At 39.9% G+C, this 12,634-nt stretch overlaps 1 protein-coding gene across 5 annotated transcripts in view; it reads right to left on the bottom strand.

Annotated features, from left to right (window-relative positions):
- Positions 1 to 12,634, bottom strand: part of COL25A1 (collagen type XXV alpha 1 chain) — a 588,595-nt gene that overhangs the window by 247,442 nt on the left and 328,519 nt on the right. For all 5 annotated transcript variants that reach the window (XM_040329411.1, XM_040329395.1, XM_040329418.1 and 2 more), the window contains exons 3-4: positions 8,795 to 8,839; positions 1,763 to 1,770 (exon numbers count right to left, since the gene is read on the bottom strand). In XM_040329411.1, coding sequence (XP_040185345.1) covers positions 1,763 to 1,770; positions 8,795 to 8,839 — 53 coding nt within the window. The remainder of the gene's footprint in view (positions 1 to 1,762; positions 1,771 to 8,794; positions 8,840 to 12,634) is intronic.

Below are 12,634 nucleotides of genomic sequence, written 5' to 3'. Positions count from 1 at the left end.
TCCTAACTTCAGCTTCTTCAATTAAGATTTGAAAAAAACAAACAAACTGGAAGCTGATTGGTTTCTATGCAGAGCTGCTCCTGATTTTGTACCATGCAGTTTTAGTAAATCCCCTTGATAGTGTATGTGTGGCTTACAACGAGAGCTATATTTAGACACAAGGGTTTATATACTAAAGGAGTAGAAGTTATTCACTTTGCAAAGTGTATGTTCATTTCGATCAGTAAATAAAGTGAAACTTTGTTCATGTTGAATAACTAATCATGTTTAAGGGGAAAAAAAACATGACTTTTGCTTGCAGAAAACTGGATAATTGAAGCAATCACTGCTTCACCTCATTCACTGAGCTAAGTGAACACTGCAAAGTAAGCATACATTGTTTTATTGTTTTAATAAATCAACCCCAGTATGTTGCTCTTGGCACACCAAAATGATGGCACCCTCTTGTTCTTGTGCCATTATGCTATTGGAGGCAGCATAGCCACGAATGTACAAAGGAGGCCAGGACATGGAAACAAAATAAGAATAAAATTATTGCAACTTGCACATTTTGAGGGTCCGAGTTCTGCCACTAACTACTTCCTTTTTTGTCCAATTTACTGAAAAAAAATAGTAAAGTGTTCTGTGTGAAATTTACTGAACTTTTTCAGTAAAATTTAGTCTGTACAATCAATGAAACTCTTATTATATAACCATTTGGGTAATTTACAAAATGAGCCATTTGCACGTTGAGCCAAGGAACCGTGCCCACTTGAAACATCCGAAAGATTTTTTGTATTTAAAAAAAAAAAACTACTGGAAGCTTGAAACATATTAGGATTAGCTGAATCAGCATAAAACATAACTTACTATGTAAACCGGGCATGTCTTACTGTTGTTTATAGTGGCTGCATACGAATGCCAAAAAATGTAATTAGGTTCCAATATATTCAATAAATGTTATGGCTACAGCATTATATTATTTTGCATTTGGATACTCCAGTAAATATTTTCTCACATTGTTAACAGGGCTAAATGTAGCAATTATCTAAATACTTAAAATAAATTAGTAATTATTTAAGTTTCTTTTTTTTTAAATATAAATTAGAATCGGTATGTTAACCTACTGTTTATAAGCTATATATCAGGTTACAGTAGCCTTCATTAGGACTGCTCCAAGGAGATTTATCATATTCAACTAAAAAAAACCTGACATAGATTCTAACCCCCCTTGAATGGTATCAATGATCAAGCAATCATAAGCAAAAAATAAATTTGGAAAGTTGTTACGCACAGGTTAAAAAATAAGAGAATTTGGTATAATGCAATTATTACTATACTGCAAGTTTTGACGGATTTGAGTATTACAGATATTACAGATATATTACAGATATTACAAATTACAAAAAGAAAAGATGTTTAAGAATTTAACATGTTAGCTCTGAAAGTTACAGTTATACGTTACATTTGGAATTTTATTTTTTATTTTTTTTATGACTGCCATTACTGTCTTATCATTTGGATAAAATTTTCCCTGTTTACCATAGATGCAGAATTAAGTTTCTTGTAATGTACAATTCCAAGTTCAATAATTAATATACATTCTTCTAGCTTCAAGATCACTGAGATAACCATTCATTGCAATTTCGTATTTATATATGCTATTTTTTTTGTCAAACCCAGTTATTTTAAACCGTTATTAAAAGAGATATCAGTGTCTACCATTAAACACCAAACCCTTCAAAAAAATATTAAATAGTGATAAAAATGATCTCATACTTACAGGTGGTCCTGTGAAGGGACAAAACAGAAAAAAAAGAAAGTAAAACAAAAATTAGAAACATCATAAAATAACACAAAAGAAAAAACACAATACATAATGCACATCTAGTGTGCGCTCTCTATTATTAAAAAATATTTTCTGCCTTGTATATTAGGTGTTGAAGATATATTACCATTTAGAATAATAGGCCTTTAAGAAAGACCAAAATCAGTAACTTACTGTAATCATTACAATAATTTAGCATTCTGAATTCAGCATTTTTTGGTAGTATGTGATGTGTTATAACTTCAGCAGTTATGTGTATATGTTGCTATATCTGTATATTTTTGAACTCATGCCTGCTTGTTCACAGATTTTAAATCGAGATTTAAATTCCACTTTAAGGCCTCATGCACACTGGACATTATAATAATGTTATTACAACTCTAGTAGCTTTGCACTGAGTTTTTCAAAGTTTTTCAGCGCTGCAATAGCGTTGTTTTGCGTTTTCAGTATTTTTTAGTGTTAGCGTTTGTAAACGTTTTTTTTTTCAATGACATCAAAAACATTAAAAACTGCTGGTGAGCCACGTTTTTGAGCGTTCAGCAAAGTTTTTCTGCGTTTTTAGTCATTTTTTGACATTACAGCTAAAAGAATCCTCTCAGAACCACTATTTTTTTTGTTTTGTTTTTTAACAGCAAAAAAAAAATGCCCCTTTTAAAAACGGTTGATAACAGCCTATGTTTGCATGGACACGTAGGATAAAATGCTAGAGAGTTTATTGAATTTAGGAAAAAAATGTCTGAAGCCAAAAACAGCAACTGTAAAAAAAAAAAAAAAACATCCAGTGAACATGAGGCCTAAAGTCTCGTACATACAGTATGATTGTTGGCCAACTGAGCATCTGATTTTTGTCAAAAAGGCATGTGCCAGGATATTGTCTTGCCTACTAATGGTACACAATTGTCGTGCCACAAACAGGAACGTAGTGACGTACTACAAGGAATTTCAGCTCTTGAGCGCCCCCCTTTGGGCCCTTTCTGCTAATTTAATGCTTGGTGAGCACTGATTCCGAGAATGCGTGTTTGTACTTTCAAATTTTGTGTGATGGATTTGTGTACTGACCATGCAAAAATCAGATGTCAAACCGTTGTCCGCTGAAAATTTACTAGCCTGTCATCCAACATTTGTTGGACGAAAGTTGGACAACAATTGCCAAAAGAGCGTACTAACGGTAAGATTTTAGGACAACAGTCTGTCAACAGAAAATTCCCTGCCAACAATCTGCAAAAAATAAAACCTTTGCAAGTGAATGGCAGTTTTAGGGCAATTGACAATACCTTTATTATTACCTTTTTTCAAAGGTACAATTATTACTCTTTCAAGAGTATATATTATGAAGCTGCTCTTGGTTACAAAATGTGCCTTTTTAGTGAAACAATGAACACAATTTTGCCAGCCTAAACCATTGCTTTTTTGCTTTAGCAAAGTAAACTTCCCAATCAATGATTTCAATTAGCCTGTGTGTATTACATATAGTGATCTGGTTTTCACTGAAAGATCCCACAGATGTAACTTTAATTCTCTTTTCCCAGTGACTTTTTTATTGGAATTTATTGGAAAGTTAAGTCAAACAGCAGTAAATATATTTCATTTGCAGGAAAGAAAATTAACGTCTAACACAAAATCTGTTTTATTAGAGCTGGCGGGCACATTTTATTTTTTATAACGGTCTAATGTATTGGCGCAGCTTATTTACCAGATATATGTATAAGAGAATTTTATTCCCTTCAATTTGCAGGTGCAGACTGCAGCAGTCACCATTAAATGAATAAATGTTCAATTATTACACTGAAGGATAATAAAAAAAATACGAAATGTGTACCAATAATTTGTTCTACTTCTGCAAAACAGGTTTTTAGATGATTTCTAAGTGAATCTTAATTCATATAAAATATCTCTTCACCACAGCCTTTCAATAGAGAATGACTACATTATTCTTTTCCGCTACTGTATTTTTTTTTTGTGAATGACAAAACATGTGTCTGCCACATGGTACCACAGACAGCAGCTGGTGATTTTGTGAAATATGCTCTGCACATGCCACACATTGTGGTGGGGCTGCATTGGCTTTTAATAAACTGACACTTACCTGCTCCACGTTCCAGCGACGCGCCGGCCGGGGCTCCGCTCCTCTCCCCCCCTCCCCGGCCGGCGTCTTCATTGTCACTGTGGGCACCTGGCCGTGACAGCTTTCGGCTTCACGGCCGGGCACCCACTGCGCATGCGCGAGCGGCACTGCGCATGCGCGCGCGGCCCGGCGCTGCGCTGTTTGATTGGACAGGCGATCGCCTAGGACCTGTCACGTGTCCTAGGCGATCGCCTACAGGGAGGGGCTGCCAAAAGGCGATATGACATATCGCCTTTGCAGCCCCTCGGCGGAAGGAGGAAGTGGGACAGGAAGTCCCCTTCTCCTGAATCCCCCACTCCCCCCCAAAAAAAATTAGTAAGGGGGCGAGGAGTGGGTTAAGCGGAGGTCAATTTTTAGGGTGGAACTCCTCTTTAAAGTGGTTGTATATTTAAGCCCTGTACACACGATCGGATATCTGATGGAATCTAATCCGATGGATTTTTTCGTTGCATATCCGATGAAGCTGACTTTCATCAGTCTTGCCTACACACCATCAGTCAAAAATCCGACCGTGCCAAAACGCAGTGACGTAAAACACTACGACGTGCTGAGAAAAATGAAGTTCAATGCTTCCGAGCATGCGTCGACTTGATTCAGAGCATGCATGAATTTTTGATCGATGGACTACCACACAGACGATCGTTTTTTTCTATCGTTTTTTTATCCATAGGGAAAATTTAAAACATGTTCTTTTTTTTTTTCACCGATGGAAAACAAACCGATGGGGCCCACACATGATCGGTTTATCTGATGAAAACAGTCCATCGGTCTGTTTTCATCGGACAAGCCAATCGTGGGTACAGGGCTTAAGGCTTATGCCTCGTACACACGACTGAGAATCTCGTCGTAAAAGAAACGTAATTTTCCTCGACGAGGTTCTTGTCAAGCTTGACGAGATTCTTGTAAAGCTTTCCTTGCATACACACTGTCGAGACAAAATCTTGTTGTTCTCAAACGCGGTGACGTACAACACGTATGACGGCATTATAAAGGGGAAGTTAGATTCCACCGGTGTCACCCTTGAGGCTGCTTTTGCTAATCTCATGTTACTGCGTGTTAAGTAAAAGTTTGTTGAGAGACGATTCACGCTTTTCAGTCTGTTACAGCGTGACGAATGTGCTATCTCCATTACAAACGCTACTTTTATCGAAGGTGCGCTCCCGTCTCATACCTTATTCTGAGCATGCGTGGGTTTCTAAGCATACACACGAACGTGTTTCTCGTCAGAAACCAGCCTGACGAGAACCACGACGAAAAAATTTAGACTCTCGACGAGAAAAAAGAGAGCATGTTCTTGACGAAAAACATACACACAACCGTTTTTCTAGGAGGAAAACGGTCGTGTGTACGAGGCATTACTTGTAGGTACTGTTAATATATCCTAAACCTATATGGTTTAGGAGATATTTACCATATATGCTTGCGCCGTCATCAGCGCATGCGCACAAGAAAGGGCATGATCGTGCTGTTTCTAAAGGGCTTGAGCTATGACTGGCGGCTCCCATGACTGGGGCCCCAGAAGGAAGAGGGGTGAAGATGGACGCTTCCACACAGCAGGAACAGCGGTGACATTGCGGGCTTCCTTTGCGGGTAAGTGCAACATAATAGGCTAGTATGCAATGCATACTAGCCCATTATGCTTTTACTTTGTAGGGGAAAAAGTGGACGTAAAACCCATCAGGGTTTACTTCCTCTTTAATGTAATACATTCCAGTACACAATAAACCATGCACCAATGTGAATGAGCCCTAAAAAGTGTTTTAATATTATTAATGCCTTAAAGTAGTGATAAACTCAAAAAACAAAAACGTAATATATTGTAGCTTACCAATCTTTATATGTGGTGGCTGCATTCGTTTTCTTTTTCTCTTTTTTTGACCTTGTGATCTGATCAGTAACGTACCTCCTAAACTTGAGTTTAGGAACTTTTGACATTTTTTTTGCCAGAGCTCCTAAACTCAACTCCATAAAAGCCTATGGGCCAGATTCACAAAAGAGATACGACGGCGCATCTCCAGATACGCCGTCGTATCTCTGCCTAGCGTCGTTGTATCTATGGGACTGATTCATAGAATCAGTTACGCATAGATATTCATTAGATCCGAAAGGCGTAAGTCTCTTAACCTCCCTGGCGGTCTTCCCGAGACTGACTCGGGGTTAGATTTTCCTGCTACGATCGGTAACCCCGAGTCAGTCTCGGCTCGCCTCGCTGAATCCACAGGCACTTTTTACTTACCTTGTCCCTGGATCCAGCGATGCCACCGCGCTGTGTGAGCGAGCGGGACCTCGCTCGATTCACATAGTGCCTCCGTGTGACGCCGATCTCCGTTCCCTGCGACGTTACGCCGCACGGGGACGGAGAACGGCGCCAAATTCAAAAACGTAAACAAACACCTTACATACAGTATACTGTAATCTTATAGATTACAGTACTGTATGTAAAAAAAACACACCCCCCTTGTCCCTAGTAGTCTGTCCTGTGTCATGCATGTCATTTTATATAATAAAAACTTTTCTTTCTCCCTGCAAACTGTAGATTGTCCATAGCAACCAAAAGTGTCCCTTTATGTCAAAAATAGTTTTAGATCAGCTAAAAAACAGCGATAATAAATTATAATCACTTGCAGAATTGTGCGATAGCGATTTGTGGGGAAATTCATCATAAAAAAAAAAAAATAATGACAGCAACAATTCTGCAACTGAGCAAATTTCAGTGATTTTAATTTGATTACATTATTGAATAATTGTTATTATAATTATATTATTATTTGTTATAATTATTTATAATTATTTATTATATTATAATTTATAATTTTGTTTTTAAAAAAATGTCATACCCGGGATGCCTATTAGAATCTTGTTTGGTCAGATTTAAGTGAGTTATTTCTAAAAATTACAGACCTACAATATAAAACGCCAAATTTCCTTGCAAATAATGGTACCGCTTTCAGCATGTTTTTTCTGAAAGAATCATACCGCCAGGGAGGTTAACTGTCGGATCTTAACTGCAATTTTTTTTTTGCCCGCAAGGTGGCGCTTCCGTCAATTTCCCCGTCGAGTATGCAAATTAGCTAGATACGCGAATTCCCGAATGTACGCACGGCCGACACAGTAAAGTTACGACGTTTATGTTAGGCTTTTCCCAGCGTAAAGTTGCCCCTGGGTCTATGAGGCGCAGCCAATGTTAAGTATGGCCGTCGTTCCCGCGTCGAAAATTTAAAAATTTACGTTGTTTGCGTAAGTCATCCGTGAATGGGGCTGGACGTCATTTACGTCCACATCAAAACCAATACGTCCTTGCAGCGTATTAGGAGCAATGCACACTGGGAGATTTCCACAGACGGCGCATGCGCCGTTCGTGAAAAACGTCAATCACGTCGGGTCACAGTTGATTAACATAAAGCACGCCCCCCTTCCACATTTGGCCGATTTACGCTACGCCGCCGCAACTTACGGAGCAAGTGCTTTGAGAATACAGCACTTGCCCATGTAAGTTGCGGCGGCGTAACGTAAATCAGATACGTTACGCCGCCGCGAAGATACGCCAGACTACGAGAATCTGGCCCTATGTGTCCATGTACACATAGGTTTTTAGCAGAGTTTAGGAGTAGATGCGGTTAGGGGAGGTTCAACCTCCAACAACCTCCCTCTTCTGAATGCAAAAGAATCGCCTGCAGGATAGAAAAATTTTGACCGCTGGCCACAAGAAACCGCAAAATGCAGAAAACCCGCAGAGCGATTTTGCCACATTTTGAATTTTCCCGCATCACAGTCATGTGCACACAAAGCCTTATAGTGCCCCCACACTTGATGAAAAAGCACAGGGGCACCTTTGGACAGTCTAGGAGAGGGGAGTGTTAGATGTACTAGCAGATGTAGATACACCAGGGTTCCTTTCACACAGGCATTTTAAGCATGCCTGGGGGAAGGGAGAATTAGACGTACTAGCAGATTTAGATACACTAAGGCCCCTTTCTCAAAGGCATTTTTAGCCTGTCAGTTTTTTCAAACTGACCTACTTGGAAGGTCCATAAAGCCCTATGGACAGACGGATGTAAACAAATTTCGGGTCCAACAGGTCCTTTTCCATTTTGGTGGAACGGAACAGAGGTAGCCTGATGTAAACAGAAAGTCCATTTACACCTGTCTACCATAGAGCTCAGTGTAAATTTCTGCATAAATTGAAGGGGCACGGATGTTACATCCGTCCTACTCAGCTCCGGTCAGGATCTGCTCACAGACTGGTTTAAAAAAAAAAAAAAAACAAAGCTTAAAAAAAGAAAGCAAATGCAGCCATCACATCTAAGAATTGGTAAGCTGCAATGTAATAAATGTTTGCTTTTTGGGTTTAATACTGCCTAATAAGCAAAAAGTAAATAGGACTCACATGTTAGGAAAGCATCATATGCATCACTTGAACATGGAAATTCTATAGAATGACTCATCTCTATATATTCTATTAACAATGAAGAACTACTTCCCCGAGTATATATATCGGCACAATAGTTTCCTCTACTTTGTACACGCTGTGGCTTTTTTTCTTTCTTTCAGTGTAGAGCAGTAAAATACTGCATGATGCCAACTACTGACTAATAGTAAGTACTGGGAAATCTGTGTGTTTAATATGTTTTCTACATTAGTAGACAGTTGGCTAATATACCTAAGCTTTACAATGTGTTGTAAGTTTTGAGACAAAGAGAGAAAGTCCACACACATGGCCATTCTGTTAAAGTGACAACAACTACTAGAAGCGTGAGAATTCACTAGGTCAATGGGCAAGAGAGTATACTATAATACGTGTACGCATACAAACTACTTTCATGAAAAAAGCCTAAGAATAAGACCAAAGAAAGAAAGCTTACCAGGTTCCCCTCTTCTACCTCTTTTGCCTCTTTGTCCTGGGGGGCCTAAAATCAAAACAGAAATATGTTGTTAGTTTTGGCAATTATATAAAAACGAATCATTTAATTGGAAAACACATATTGTTTTTTCACCATTGGGCTTTATTTGGCTTTCTACACCAAAAACACGACCACGCTTTATTCCTAGAATTCAAATCGCTTCAAAGCCTGACATAAGCATTACAGAATTAGTAATGCCTGTATTATATCTTTATACATGCTATTCTGACCTTGTCAGCACTTGAACCTTTGACCTTTCTGTCAAAGCATTTGCAGAGTCTGGAGCCCAAGAAATTATATCTGAAAGTCATTTCAAGACTTTTCTATTAGAGTTCTTGACAAGCAATTATTTACTGGGTTATTCATTATGAAAGAAATGTAGATTGAAGACTTAAAACACACACAGAGAAAATTAATAACACCTACAGGCTACAAAACTAAGCAAGATCAAAACATCAAAAGCAGTATATGAAATAGTGTCAAGGTTGACTATGGAGGACATCTACATTAAAGTCACTTAAAATAAATGTAAACCCTATATTTCCTTTGCTGAAAGCATTATGAATTAAAAACAATTGATATTTTTATTCACATTTTTTTTCATTCTTTGCTGAATTTAAGTATTTCTGATCTCCATCTCCTGCAGCCTCTTTGCAGTGTCGTATTGTCTACATACACTCCAGCAATGGCAGCATGGAATTTCTCAGGTAGTTTTTCTGGTAGTAACGCTAGTAACGGTAGGGGTGCGCTGTGTACAGAGTGCAGAGTTTAGGGGTTGCACTATACAGTGTGCAACATTAATCCCCCCAAAGCTTCCTTGCATCTCTACTCTCTCCTACCTCTTTGTAGGCAGTTCTAGTACCTCCCTGTGTAGACAGCTCTCTCTATTACCCATATATTTGGCTCTGTTATACCTCCCTGTGTAGGAAGCGCTGCCTTGCAGGGAGATTGTTCTCGCTCTCGGATTCTGGAGAGTTGTCCATGCTGTGCCCCACTGTGAAGGATCTGTTACACCTGGAAGCCACTGAAAGAAAAGCTGCGCCATGTATTCACATAAGGCTGCTTTTGCTGTGTTTACAAGTGACCGCAGGGAGTGGAGGATGAGAGCCGGGGGTGGCGGAATGGACTTCCGCCTCTCCGGCTACAATGCTGGGTGAGAGAGCCACATAACAAGGCCTGGTGGGCTGTATCTGGCCCGCGGGCCTTGTGTTTGACATATGTGGCATAATGTATGATCAGCATTAGAGCTTTGCCAAGTTTAATGGTGACTGGGATAAATGAAGGAAAAAGTATCCAACAATGGCACAGATAACAGTAAAAAATTTTTTTTATGGGGGTTCCCAAGCTATCCAAGACTAAAATTAATCCTGCTGTTTTTCTATTTTAAAGTACAGCATTTATAGCAATGAATTCTGATGCAGCAGTGACATGTGTTACATCATAAACACTTTTTTACAGCGTTATAGATACAAAATTAGTTCTCATCTTTTGCCTAAAAAAAGTACAACATTGTATTTTTTCTTAATAATACTTTCCACTTCACTTGCTCTCTTTTATGCACATTATTCCCTGACTTGGATCACCAGGGATCTCCAATATATTCTATCTTGTATATACTGACAAATTAGTAGGAATTTTGCAATTAAGCTGCAGGTTTTACACTCGCGAATCCTAAATAAAAACTGCAAAACTTGTCATTTTTAACACATTTCTCCAAAATGAATACTAATCTGGGCGTATATATCTAATGTTTTCTTTAATAATATAACGTGCTCTATTAGTGTGACGGGAAGAAGGAGGATTAACTATCAAAGTTTCCCAGGTTTCTAAACTGGGTTAAAAGTACACCACATTTCCTAAGGAAAACACTCCTCCATTGAAAAGGTTTTTTAAAATCTATTACACTGATTATATACATGCGGTAAAAATACCTTCTTAATATCTGTTGGCTGTCACGGAGTATAATTAATTCCATGCCCCTACATTCTGCCACCTGTACTAACCAACTTCAAAAAATTTGGAGTGTTTAATTGAGTGAAGCGACCGTAAAATCTTAAGGTTTTTTTTGGACCGTGGTATACATAATGTGAAAATTACATCATGAAAACATTGAAACATTAGGCAGAAAAACATTTGCTGTAAAATATTACATGGTTGATAGCTGGTCTGGGTTTTTAGTAATTACACTGCACTCTCTCCATGGTTTGGCTAAAGAAAACATGAGGTTGATGATACTTGTATGTATGCATGCATGTATATATAATGTTAATGAATTAAATGAATTGGGGCAAGTCCTCCGTTTTACCCTTGGATGCCGGTGCCAAGGAGGGGGCAGATCCAACTATGCCCTTACAGTGGGTTTCTTCCATCACCTATTTGGGAGTCAAGGTGACAGCGGACAGCACTGACTATATGGCGCTTAACTTGGTGCCCCTTTTGGCCTTCTTTAAGCAAAAGACACAGGCCTGGCAGAAGCTTCCGCTGTCGCTCATAGGAAGAATAAACTTACTGAAGATGAAAATTCTTCCAGTCATTTTGTACTTCTTGCGGCATGCTCCGGTTCCTAAATCCTTTTTCAAACAGCTAGATGGCATAACTAGTTCGCTTCTATGGGCCCCCAAATTACCACGCATAGGACTTAAGGTGCTTCAGGAGCTCTGGGAACATGGGGGGCTGGCTTTGCCTGACTGGAGGAAGTACTACCTTGCCGGGCAGCTGGTGTTTGTACGCAGATGGCTGACCTCCGATGCTGGGGATTCTGCCACGGTGGTGTAGACGGCCCACTTGGGGTCGTATGAGACCCTTCGCTTGGCTATCCACAGAGGAACGGGGTCTGGCCTGCCGCTGACGTTGTCCATGCGGGCGACTGTTAGGGCATGGGAGGAGGCGGTGGGGATGGCTTGCCCCAGTTACTTGGGTTTCTCGCCACAGACTCCGCTGTGGGGGAACCCCAAGTTGCCGCACTTTCACTCCTTCCCGGACCCGATGGTGTGGGTGGCTAAGGGCATTAAACCTCTTAAGGACATAACCAGAGATGGGGTACTACTCACTTTTAACCAGCTCAAGGCCAGATATGATCTTCCTAATTCGTATTTTTTCAGGTTTATACAGCTTTGTCAAGCCTTCTAGGCTCAATTCCGGGAGAGGGCGCTTAAGTCCATACCGTCGGCTCTGGAAGATTTGCTCATGGTGGAGGACCTCCCTAAAACCCTGTCTGTCACATATAAAGAATTATTTAAAAAGAGCCCGGTGGCGTTAACTAAATGTAGGGAGCGGTGGGAGAGGGAGATCCCTGGTATAGATGGTGAGCCTGCTGTCTGGCCTGAGATAAATTGCGGACCTCTGGACCTGACTTGAGGGGCCCGCGGGCATAGCTCTGATGTGTCGGGGGGGGGCATTAATACTTACTGGTCAATCCCCTGATTGAAATGCTCGGTCCGCTGGGGTTAAACGTACATTATGTTATTGTTTTTGTGGCCACATATACTTATTATGGATAGCGGACTCCTATACCTATTTCTTTTCTTGGAGCTTGTTATCCGAGGGTGGTGGTGAACTGAGTTTTGGGTTGTTGGGGAGAGGGGGGCGGGTTAGGGAATGGGTTGCTGGTTTCAGTAGGAGCAGTCAGATATCTATGTTAGGTAGATTGCCTATGTTGTTGGCCATGCTGATCATGGAGGGGCCTGGTGTTTTGCCACGGCGCTCTCTTTTTTCAATGTTTGTATGTCTTGTTTGAAATACTTCAATAAAAAGAATAAAAAAAAAAAAACCATGACAGACTCAAAGGGCCAGTATGGTTTG

Source organism: Rana temporaria, chromosome 1 (assembly GCF_905171775.1).
Source record: "Rana temporaria chromosome 1, aRanTem1.1, whole genome shotgun sequence".
Lineage (NCBI taxonomy): Eukaryota > Metazoa > Chordata > Amphibia > Anura > Ranidae > Rana > Rana temporaria.
This window is presented reverse-complemented; position numbering and strand designations above follow the sequence as displayed.